General features: G+C 38.3%; 1 protein-coding gene across 6 annotated transcripts in view; it reads right to left on the bottom strand.

Moving 5' to 3' along the window:
- Positions 1 to 12,611, bottom strand: part of TMCC1 (transmembrane and coiled-coil domain family 1) — a 153,226-nt gene continuing 140,615 nt past the window's right edge. For 5 of the 6 annotated variants that reach the window (XM_006083806.3, XM_014451292.2, XM_006083808.3 and 2 more), the window contains 2 exons: positions 10,804 to 10,939; positions 1 to 3,999 (listed from right to left, as the gene is read on the bottom strand). In XM_006083806.3, coding sequence (XP_006083868.1) covers positions 3,685 to 3,999; positions 10,804 to 10,939 — 451 coding nt within the window. In that variant the 3' untranslated portion in view covers positions 1 to 3,684. The remainder of the gene's footprint in view (positions 4,000 to 10,803; positions 10,940 to 12,611) is intronic. The other variant, XM_014451293.2, reaches the window with a different exon arrangement.

Genomic DNA, 12,611 nt, shown 5'->3' with positions numbered 1-12,611 from the left:
CCAAGTCCAACCACCTCGTTAATAGCTGAGGTCTTTATTTCAATTTGTATATACAGTAAAAGTGCTGCTGAGAATCTGCAGCAACCAGACAAAACATAAATGTAATTCTCTCTCAACAATTAGCAGCTTAAGATCTATCAACTACAGTGTTAACGTTCACACGTTCACAAGTGTCATTTCTGTACTTTTCAATTCGTGCGAGTTTTTATTCTTACACACTTTGATAAAACACACTTACAGTCTAGTAGTCAGTCCTACTGGGGATATCACTTAGCATACATAACACACAGATAGAAATGTTAACTCTTAGAGCCACATTCAAAATCCCCAGTCTCATTTAGGGGTGGGAACCATAATTTTGCCTTTGTGAATTTGTTGACTAGAATATTTGGTTTTGTTTTGGATGCATATTTTCCAAAGCTGATAGGCAGCTCTGTACTGGAACTCACTCGGAATTCAGCATTTCATCTGACTGTACCTCAAAGGAATTTGAAATTAGAAACAAAACCAAATGTAGTGAAAGACACATGAAAATATGCTCATTATTAGGACATGACTAGCAAGGAAGGCTTAATCTCAGTATTTTCCTTGGTATCAGATTTTTACGTCAATTGGGTGGTACAAGGGAGAGAAAGGGTTCCAGTCAATGTGAAGTGTAAAATTTAACCTACTTTTGCTTAAGGAGCCACTGGAATAGAAAGCCTTCCTTGCTAGGATGTACTGAGTATATACCAAGAAATTGAAATTGAAGCAGACAGACATGTCCTTCAATTATCATTAAAAAATGTAAAATATTAGTCATTCTATAACCTGAACAGTGTCACCCAGGCTACCACAGCTAGCCTCAGGCACCACCACTAACAAGTAATCCAGGAATGCTTCATTTCAAAGGGAATGCATGTAGACTTTAAAAGAGAAGAAGCATTAAAATGATGGGAATTTTCCACCTACAGAACAATCGTTAAATCATTAGAGCAAGGTTATAGAAGAGCTTTGAACAGACAGGAGAATCCAAGAACAGTCACAATGCAAAGAAACTCAAAGGTAATAGGTATGGGCAGCAGAAAATGGGGAAAGGCATCAAACCATATTCATAGTTACAAATAGCATTAAATGCAGACAACTGTTGGGCCTGCTGAACAATCAAGAAACAAGAGAGCTAGAAGGCCATTACTGTGCCTGACCCAGCCTGAAGGTCCTTCCTAAGACAGTTTGAGAGAGGAGAATGGAAAGTTAGCACAGGCATGTTTGGCTGGGAGATCAGGGGGCTTTCCAGAGGCAACAACATTCCTTTGATAGAAACCATCCCAAGGCATAAGGAATAATTGAAATTCATCTATCACAGTGACTTCCAGTGCCCACAAAACTTAGTAGCCTCTACACAGTTTAGGGGACGCAAAGGTTCCATCTTAGAAAAACTGGAGAACTGTGGCTCTCTATTCTGAGCCGTTAGCTAAAACAGAAAGAACAAACTGTGCTAGTTCAACAAGGTCATGGTATCCTTTGGCACTCCGGTCTAAAATCACTGCAATATTTTTAGACAAAGTTAACATTTTAAATACATAGGCTTGGGAACAATTTGTTTTTGGCCTGAACATGAATTGGTTCCAATTATTTTTTAAAAGAAAAATCTCCCTTGAGATTAAAAAAAAAATCCACCCTGGTCCCTGCTCTGGGCACTAATTTTGAGAGGTCAACAGAGCTAACAGGTATGCTACAATCATCTGGGGATAGAATGACGACTGGGGTACCTGAGTTAAAATATCAAAATGATTATGGTAACAACATGCTGACTCTGAGAAGGCCAGCCTGCCAAAGCCACCAGAGGCTGGAGCTGTCATGTAAACCATGCTGTCAGACAGACAAGGCAATGCTAATCTAGTTTCAAAGGAATTCCCCGGGATAGGGGGACACAGGCAAAGCATGGTTTGGGGCACATCATGTGTCCCTTGCTCATTACTTGGTTGCACAGAGCTGAGGCTAAGAGGAACAACATTTTGTGACTTAATGCTGCAAATATGAAAAGATTAGCCAAAGTTTCTAGATAAACTCTAAAAGCCCAAGTTCCACCAAGATGATGGAACTGGTTATAGGAAGGGGAAGAAGTCTCTGTCCATTTTTCTAAACGGTCTATAAAAGTCCACTGAGCATAATTATGTTAATGTCAGTCTATATGAAAAGGAAGCCGACAACACTTTACACCCCAAACTTGGGTCCTTCTAACCTGATATCTCCTTCTCTGCTCTTTAGGGAGAATCACCTTCAGTCAATTCTCTCAGGCAGACAAAATAAAGCTTTGAAATTAAGGATGCGGGGGCCAAAATGCAGACACAAGATTCATAATCACTTTGGTTTCAGTAATTAGGAGGTGTTAAAAAATAAATTAAGGAAACACAAGGAATTATTATGACTCTCATAGTCTCATTTTTTCCTAAAGACAGCTCAGCCCAAAGTCACTGAGTGAACATTTTCTTGGGGCAAAAAAATCTCTATCCTATCATGCTGGTTTGTGGAAACAGCTTCTCCCTGCACACCCCTTTCCTCTCCAACCAAACCAAGCCCATGAAGTGGTGGTGGTGGTGGGGCAGCAAACACCAAAAAGCAGCAGCAGCAGCCAGACAAAGGAGTTTAAGCTGCATCATAAAACAAGGGCATCAGAGGGCAGCATTTATAGCAAGTCTTCCTTTACTCAAACTGTTTCAAGACAAGAGGGAACAGCACACTTAAATATCCACACATTTCTTCATTTAATAACATCACTTCTTTATTTCAAAGGAAAAGTAAAAGACCCTCCCAACCCTTTCAAAAAGCAAAACAAAAAAACACAAACCACCCAATAATAATAATAATAAAAAATCCTATTAGAAACCATAAGGAAGCACTGAGAGTTTGAGTATTACATTCTTCAAGTATGCTGTTCGGATTTTTTTTTTTAAATTGATGACTATACATGTTTTTAAAAAAACCTTAAAAGTGCGGCCATGGGATTTTGCTTAAAATTAAGTATTTGGAGGGCTACTTCAAAACACTGTAGTAGGACTGTGCAGTGATCCTGTGGGGCATGATGCTCTTACACTTGTATCCTAGCAAAGGTTAAGGGACCAGGTTCAAAAGCAATCATACTTCCAGCATTAGCACGAGTGGCCAACTTGGGTGAGAAAGCCAGGGAGATCCATGTGTTCTTCCACGGACAAGGAAAATCCGCCCTGAATCCAAAAATTCAGACATGGAATGTGGTAGGATTTCACAGTAAAGTTAGTCTGGGAGGGGAGAGGTGGTGAGCCCAGACAAGGCAGGGTGTTAGGTTTAACTGGTTTCCCTAATCAGGTTTTTGCATCTTTTTAGTGGGTTTTAGTGCAGTTTTTCAAGCCACATTTTAGATGCCCTTCAGTGTGCTCCAGATTGTTGGTTCATGTTAAAGGACTGTTTAAGATTTGCATCCCAAGGAAAATCATGCTACATAAAAATGATCCAAGAATTTTGCCCAAAAAACTTCTTGGATAAAATCTAAAAAATACTATTGCAATTGCGTCTCTTGAAGAAAAAAACATTATTCTAAATGTAAACAGATTCACTCAACTCTTTTGTTGTTGTAGAAAACTTCAGAGTAGGTAAGTTGCTGTCTAATTCTTTGCTGCATGCACTCGCCAGAGGGTAGGGGAGCACTGCCTTCTTTTGCCAGCATCATCTGGGGGATGAAAAGAACCGTTCCACATAGCTGAAGAGGGCATCCCAGTGCTTCCAGAGAAAGGCAATGAAAACCACAAGAAATAAAGTGCTGAACGTCCTGTTGCGAGTCTTCATAAGAGGAACCACGCAGTTGGCTACCGTGGAGACAAAGACCAAAAGAACTGCCATGACAGCCAGAAGAATGTTGATGAGTTTGCCCAGAAGGTTCCGGGCAGTGGCATTCTCCAGCCCTTCCAGCTGCACCACCTGCTGCTGCTGCTGCTGTAGCTCCATCTTGGAGATGCGGGTCTGGCACGCCTCCAGGGCCTCCTGTGGGCCAGAACAGGGAATAGTTAAACCTTTTGCTTACAAGTAATCTGAGAATCTGATTTGCCCCTGAGGCAAGCCAGATGCATCTTGAGCTATGCCAATGATTTTAAATATACTAGAGAGTGACCACAGCATCATGGTGAAATGGGAAGACTCCTTTGTTTCTCCCCTTAAAGTAGGAAAAGAGAGGAAAAAGGGAACAGAGAGCCTATTCAAACAAATAATGACAACTTCCCAAATAGAAAGTTAAACAAGGAAATATCGATCTTAAATGACATTACAGCTCTGGCCGGTTGCTCAATGGTTAGAGCATTGGCCCAAGGACCGAACCAAGGGGTCACAGGTTCAATTCCTGGGCAAGGACATGTGCCTCAGTTGCAGGTTCCCAGCACCTGCAGGGACAGGTGTGGATGCAACCAATAGATGTGTCTCTCTCACATGGATTTTTTTTCTTTCTCTCTCCCCCTTCTTCCTCCCTACCACTCTCTCTAGAAATCAATGGCAAAAATATCCTGTGGGGGAGGATTAAAAAAAAAAAGGACACATTAGAGGAAAGAACATATTTGATATTTATTGAACTTTCCATCCCCAAAATAACAATATACATTCTTTTCAAGTGCACACGAAACATTCTCAAGGATAGACCATGTTGTAGCACAAAACCAGTCTCAATAAATTTGAGAAGACAGAAATCATACCAAAGCATATTATCTGATCAAAATGGTATAAAACTACAAGAAGAAAGCTGACAAAAATATGAATATGTGAAGATAAAACAACATGCTGCTGAACAACTATTGGGTCAAAGAAGAAATAAATAAAATAAAAGATCAAAAGATACAGAGAGACAAATAAAAATAAAAATACGACATACCAAAATTTTAGGGATGCAACAAAAATGGTACAAAAAGGTTTACAGCATAACATGCCTATCTCAAGAAATAAGAAAACTCTCAAATAAACCACCTAACATTATACCTTAAAGAACTATAAAAAGAACAAAGGAATTCCAAAGTCAGTAGAAGAAAGTAATAAAAATTAAAGTGGAAATAAATGAAATAGAGAACAAAAGGATAATAGAAAAAAATAATGAAGCAAAGAGCTGGTTCTTTGAAAAGAAATAAAATTGACAAATCTCTGGCTAGACTTGCTAAGGAAAAAAGAGAAAAGACTCAAATAAAATAAAATAAAAAATGAAAGAGAAGTTACAACGAACATCAGAGAAATACAAAGGATTATACAAGAATACCATGAAAGCTTTATGCCACCAAATTTGATAACCTAGAAAAAATAGACAAATTCTTAGAAATATGTAACCTTCCTAGACCAAGAAATGAAAAATTGGAAAACCTAAATAGTCCGATCACTAGTAAGGAAATTGAAACTGTCATAAAAAAACTCTCAAAAAACAAAAGTCCAAGACCAGATGGCTTCACAAGTGAATTCCACCAAACATTCAAAGAAGGTTTAATACCTATCATTCTCATGCTCTTCAAAAAAAACTGAAAGGAAGTAATACTTCCTGACTAATTTTACAAGGCTAACATTATCCTGATACCAAAACGTGGTAAGAACAACACAAAAAAGAAAATTATAGGCCAATATCTTTGATGAACATAGATGCAAAAATCCTAAACAAAATATTGGCAAATTGAATACAAGGGTACATTAAAAAGATAAAACATCATCATCAAGTGGGGTTCATTCCAGGGATGCAAGGATGGTTCAATGCATGCAAATTGGTCAATACACGACATTAACAAATAAAAGATAAAAATCATATAATCATATCAATAGATGTAGAAAAAGCACCTGACAATATACAACATCCACTTATGATAAAACACTTAATATAACTGGTTTAGAAGAAAAGTACCTTAACACAACAAAGGCCATCTATAACAAACCCTCAGTTAACATCATACTAAATGGTAAAAAACTTTTCCTCTAAGATCAGGAACAAGACAAGGATGCCCATTCTCACCACTGCTATTCAATAAAGTACTGGAAGTCTTGGCCAGAGTAATTAGGCAAGAGAAAAAAGAAAAGGCATCTAAATTTGGAATGAAGAAGTAAAACTGTCATTATTTGCAGATGACATGATTCTCTATATAGAAAATCCTAAAGATTCCATGAAAAAACTATTAGAAACAATAAATATAGTAAAGTTAAAGGATACAAAATCAACATACAAAAATCTGCTGCACTCCTATATACTAACAAAGTACCAGAAAGAGAGATGAAGAAAAAAATTAATTTACAATTGCAACAAAAAGGATAAAATACTTAGGAATAAACTTAACAAAAGAAGTGAAGGACCTGTACATTGAAAACTACAACACAGTGTTGCAATATATAGGTTTAATGCAACCCCTATCAAAATCCCAATAGCATTTCTCTTAGAAATAGAATTTTTAAACCCCTCAAATTTGTATGGAACCACAAAAGATCCCAAATAAACAAAGCAATCCTGGAAAAAAAAAAAGAACAAAGCTATAGGTATCACACTCCCTGGCTTCAAATTATACTACAAAACTATAGTAATCAAAACAATAAGATATTGGCAGAGAAATGGACAAATGGAACAGAACTGAGAGCCTAGAGATAAACCCACACATATATGGGCAACTACTTTTCAAAGGAGCCAAAAACATACAATAGAGAAAGGAAAGTCTTTAATAAATAGTGTTGGGGAAACTGAAAAGAATGAAACTAGACTATCTGACACCACACACAAAATTGAACTCAAAAGTAGTTTAAAGGCTTGAATATAAGACCGGAAACAATAAGATAGATAGAAGAAAACATAGTCACCAAACTTCAGGATGGGTATTTGTGACACCAAAGGCAAGGGAAGTAAAAGCAAAAATAAATGAATAGGACTACATCAAACCAAAAGCTTCTGCACAGCAAAAGGAACAATTAACAAAACAAAAAGGCAACCAACCAAATTCCAGAAGGTATCTGCAAATGTTACCTATCGAAAGGGGATAAAATCCAAAATATACAAAGAACAACTCAACAAGAAAAAAACCCAAACAATCCAATTAAAAAATGGGCAGAGGACCTGAATAGACATTTTCCAAGGAAGACATACAGATGACCAACAGATATATGAAAAAATGCTCAACATCACTAGCTATAAGGAAAATCCTAACCAAAACCACAATGAAGTAGTTGGAATGGCTATTATCAATAAGATAAAAAATAAATATTGCACAGGATGTGAAGGAAAGAGAACTCTCATATACTGCTGGTAGAAATACAAACTGGTGCAGCCACTATGGAATACAGCAAGGAGGTTCCTCAAAAAATTAAGGATTAGAACTACCATCAATCCCTCTTCTGGGTATCTACCTGAAAATTCTGAAAACATTTATTTGTAAAGATATACAGACACTTATGTTCACTGCAGCATTACTTACAATAGCCAAGGCATGCAAATAACACAAGTATCTGATAGATGGTTGAATAAAGAAGATGTAGTATATATATACACACAATGGAATACTACTACTTAGCCATAAAAAGATGAAATATTGCCCTAGCCGGTTTGGCTGAGGATAGAGAGTCAGCCTGCAGACTGAAGGGTCAGGTGTTCTAATCCAGTCAAGGGCATATACTTCGGTTGCAGGCTTGAGTCCCAGGCCCTGGTCAGGGTGCGTGCAGGAGGCAACCAATCCATGTGTCTCTCTCACAATGTTTCTTACTCTCTGACTCTCTCCCTCTCTTCCTCTCTCTAAAACTCAATGGAAAAATATCTTCAGGTGAGAATTAATAAACAAATGATGAAATATTGCCATTTATGACAAGATGGATGGATTTTGAAAGTCTTATGCTAAGTAAAATAAGTAAGACAGAAAAAAACAAGAAACCATATCATTTTGTTCATATGAGGGATATAAAACAAAAAGCAAACAAACAAAAAGCAAACCAAAACAAACAAACCCATAGATACAGACAACAAAATGGTGGTTACCAGAGAAGAAGGGGGTAGGGGGAGGACAAAGAGGGTAAAGGGGATTAAATACAAGGTGACAAAAGGAGTCTAGACCAGTGGTCGGCAAACTCATTAGTCATCGGAGCCAAATATTAACAGTACAACGACTGAAATTTCTTTTGAGAGCCAAATTTTTTAAACTTAAACTATATAGGTAGGTACATTGTTATTAACTTAATTAGGGTACTCCTAAGCTGGCCTTTGCTAAAAACGTCCTCAATCTGAGGGGTCGACCTCAGCAAACGTACCCCCACTTCTTAAAAATAGACTCGCCCAGGCCGAAAACCGACTTCCGAGAATGGGCCACGAAATTTCAATTGCACTGTACATGCGTGCCCACACATGGTATTTTGTGGAAGAGCCACACTCAAGGGGCCAAAGAGCCACATGTGGCTCGCGAGCCGCAGTTTGCCGACCACTGGTCTAGGCTAATATTCACCTAAACTGTCCTCCATTGCACTCCTGTGGGATGGCTCACAAGAAGCAGTGGGTACAATTAGATTTGGTTGAACATTTTATGGACAAGATCTCAAATATATAATGTTTCTTTTTTTATAATTTTCTTTTTCATTTAAAAATTATTAATTTAAGTTGCACAAGACACACCTACTTGTTCACCATAAAAAATTTCAAATAGGACACATACTTTCTCTTGATATTTTCCTCAATTCCAGCCCCTGCTCTTCAAGTAATACTGCAGTTTGGTTTGTTTTCATCCTTCCACATATATTTTAAGTGTATACAAATATGTGCCTAGGGAAATGTATGGAATCATTTTTTTATTTTCTATCATAATATAGGACTGGTTCACACTTGCCTCTTTCACTCAACAGTGAGTCTTGGCGCTCTCTCTACGTCAATGCATAGAGATCCACCTCATTCTTTTTAACTGATGCAGGTAATTTTATAGTATAAATATGTATTGGAGAGATTTAGGTTATTTCCAATGTTTCCACTATAACAATGGAGATACACCCTACCAGGTGTCCTTTTAAATCAAGTAAGTCTCTGACATCAGTGGAAAGAGCTCTCTGCTCTGTCTTTTAAGTACAGAGCAGAGAGTACTTTCCCTTTTTAAGATTTACTGACCTATGTAGAGAGGACACTATGCTCAAATACTAGACCAAACATTTTAAGTGATCTGTTCCCCTTAAGGCTATGACCTTCACCCATGAGTTTTTATGAAATTTACCATAACACTCAGGATAGAACCTATTCCCTTAGGTCAGATATCTTCCAAAATTCAGCAGTGGTGGAACCCTGGGTTTTTCTGATCTTGGTTTCAATGGGTCCTGGTTTCCTAGGATTTGAAGTGAAGTTCAGGTAACTTCAGACTGAAGCTAGATGGAGAATGGACAAAGGATACTTCCTGGTCCACTATGATCTTGGGGAAAAAACTAAAAAATAAACAGAATTCCAGGCACCTGGACAAGACAGTAGCTAGGCAAATAATATAGATATTCTCTTGTTTCTTTTAGGCTACTGTAATACTAGTTTCCTGGGCTTCTCCAAGACTAATTTCAAGATGCCTTCATATTACCTCCCAACTGGATGAGCAAAAGATAAATATTCTACTTTCCCACAGAATAAACTAGAGGGTCACTACTAACCTTACACATGATTGCCTTGTGGTATGCTCACAAACTGCCTAGCAATGTACCTATAGAAGGTTTTGAAGTGGCAGCTAGGACAAAAGCCCCCTTTGCTACGGAAGAAGATCGGCAAGATGGCCAGGAGACTTGTCTGCACAGCTCTTGAAGCAGTAACTACAGATGTAGTGCATATGGTTTCCCATAGGCTGAGACTATTGTGAGCTTAGAAACATTTCCCAGAAACCCAAGCAAACATATCACCTCCAAATTGTACAGATTTTTGAGAACTGAAGAGCAGGTATATTATAGCTGGTATTGGGTTTATTTTGATACTCTACCCTCCCTATCTTTTCCCCTAAACTTCTTTTTATTATGGTAAAATACACCTAACACAAAATTTAACATTTTAAAGTGTACAATCTAATAACATTTAGTAAATTCACAATGTTGTGCACTACTATAAAAATTCCAGAACATTCTCATCATCCCAAAAAGAAACCCTCTACTCCTCAGCTATCACTTGCCGGTTCCCTTTTCCACAGCCCCAGGCAACCACTTATCTACTTTGTCTCCATAGGTTGGCCTATTCTGGACATTTCATATAAATGGAATAATACAATATGTGCCTTCTGTGACAAGTTTCTTTCACTGAACACAATGTTTTTTTGTTTGTTTTTAAAAAATATATATTTTATTGATTTTTTTTACAGAGAGAAAGGGAGAAGGATAGAGAGTTAGAAACATTGATGAGAAACATTAATCAGCTGCCTCCTGCACACCCCCTAATGGGGATGTGCCTGCAACCAAGGTACATGCCCTTGACCGGAATCGAACCTGGGACCTTTCAGTCCACAGGCCAATGCTCTATCCACTGAGCCAAACCGGTTAGGGCTGAACACAATGTTTTCCAGATTCATCTATGTTGTAAAATTATCAGTACTTCATTCCTTTTTCTTTTTTTATTGTGTTAAAATATACATAACAAAATTTATCATTTAAACTTTTTTTTAAAGTCTAAAGTTCAGTGGTATTAAATACACTCATATTGTTGTGCAACCATCACCACCATCCATCTTATAACTCTTTACATCTTGTAAAACTAAAACTCTATATCTATTTAACAACAATTCCCCCTACCCACTAGCCATTGGCAACAATCATTCTACTTTCTTTTTAATCTTTTGCTTTTACACCTGGATCCTTCATGCTAACCTGGATGTCCCGGGCCCGTTCATAGGACTGATATGCAATTTTCTCTTCCATGCTGGCCAATTCCTGCTTCAAGTTCAAGATTTCATTCTGATGGAGCTCTGTTAGGTCATTTAGTTGTTCTTCTAATCGTTCACATCTAAGAAGGGGGGAAAGTTAAAATTTTAGGCATTCTGTATTTTCCTGGTGTTATTCACATCTAATCCCAAAACTCATTCTGCAAAGGAATAAAATAAAAGCACACAAAAATTGAGAGGCCTGGGGTAACAGGGCATCCTAGTGGGTACAGCACTCCCCTAAAATGGGCAGTTTATCAAAAGGCCATATCATAGTGGCAACATAGCTCTTTTACATTCTTCTTCACACACAGTATTTGCAGTGATGCCAGCAGCCCTGGTTAGCTTTGAGCATACCTATAATAAATGAGGCAGTTCTTTTTCTGTTCTGAGCAGAATATGGGAGAAGTGAAAACTAGAGTACAATTAAGCAGGTTTCATCAAAAGATAAATAGCACATAAATGGAAACTGATCAAGCAGTCCCCAGATGTTTATTTTGACCTTGGACAGGTCACTCACCTTAATGCCCATGATTCACAGCCCATCGTTCCCATGGTCAAGCACAGTGTCAAGGACAACTCAGTCAACAAATATTTACTGAAAGCCTGATGTGTGTCAGTTATGTTCAAACTACTGGAAATATTGTGATAAGCAAGATAGAAACTCGGCCTTCAGGAGTTTACATTCTAAAGTGGAGGTAGAAGAGATGAAGGAGAGGCAGAAAACCCAAGATGATGGCAGAAAGGGATAAGTAATCCAAATAAGATCACTAGGGGTATACAGCAGAGCACCTGGTGGCTGGTTAAGATGGAAGGCCTCTTCCCAGTTCAACACTCTTCAACAATGAGAACTGAAACTTGAATGATGATATGAATAAGTGCTGTGAAGATGGGGATAGGGGGCATCTTAAAGTAGAAGGAATAACAAGTGTAAAGTTCTCAAGGTGGAAAATAAGCTTTGTAGGTTTGAGGGAAAGAACGCAGGCCTGTGTGACTATAGCTGAGTAAAAATGAGGGAAAATGAAGGGAGATGAGATTCATTGGGAGCAAGGTAATGTTTATTTATTTATTTATTGTCTAAAGTTTTACATATGTCTCCCCCCACCCCGCCCCCGCTTGACATTCTCCCCCTCCTGCCATACCCACCCCAGGCAAGCCCCCACTGCCCAGAGTCTGTGTCTGTTGGCTATGCTAATATGCATGCATACAAGTCCTTTGGGAGCAAGGTGATTTTAATTCACCTTATATGACTAGCACTAGGGCTACATATAAGAAAGCTTATTCTTTATAAAGATGGAACCTGGGCAGGGCATCTAAGGACCCATGGGACTGGAACAGGTTTAAAGAACGAGAGCAGAGATTCCGTGTAGAAAAGAGCATGGGTAAAGGACAAGAGGTAGAAATGTATTAGGATAATTGGAATAGTGGATCTATGTTGGAGGAAAAAAGCGAAGTTTGGTCTTAAAAGATAGGCAGGTGAGTGGGGATTCTGGAATAGACAGTAGATGGGTCCAAAGCAGATTGCTGAAAGGGGAAAGGGTGACATGATGAACACAGTGTTTTAGGAAAATAGGTTATATGTTAGTGGTGAGGAAGACAGACTGGGGTAAGTTGTGTGTGGAGTCCCAGGAATCAAACTAAGAGCTACATAGGCAGGAGAAAGGTTAAAGACTACACATTTAAAAAGACTAGAAAGGAAAGAATAAACACAGCCCCAGCTTATGGTGACTAGAATGGAAGCCTCTCTGTCAGACA

This window comes from Myotis lucifugus, unplaced genomic scaffold, assembly GCF_000147115.1.
Source record: "Myotis lucifugus unplaced genomic scaffold, Myoluc2.0 scaffold_8, whole genome shotgun sequence".
NCBI classification, from domain to species: domain Eukaryota; kingdom Metazoa; phylum Chordata; class Mammalia; order Chiroptera; family Vespertilionidae; genus Myotis; species Myotis lucifugus.
The sequence above is the reverse complement of the archived record's forward strand: the minus strand, read 5'-3'. Positions and strand labels throughout refer to the sequence as shown.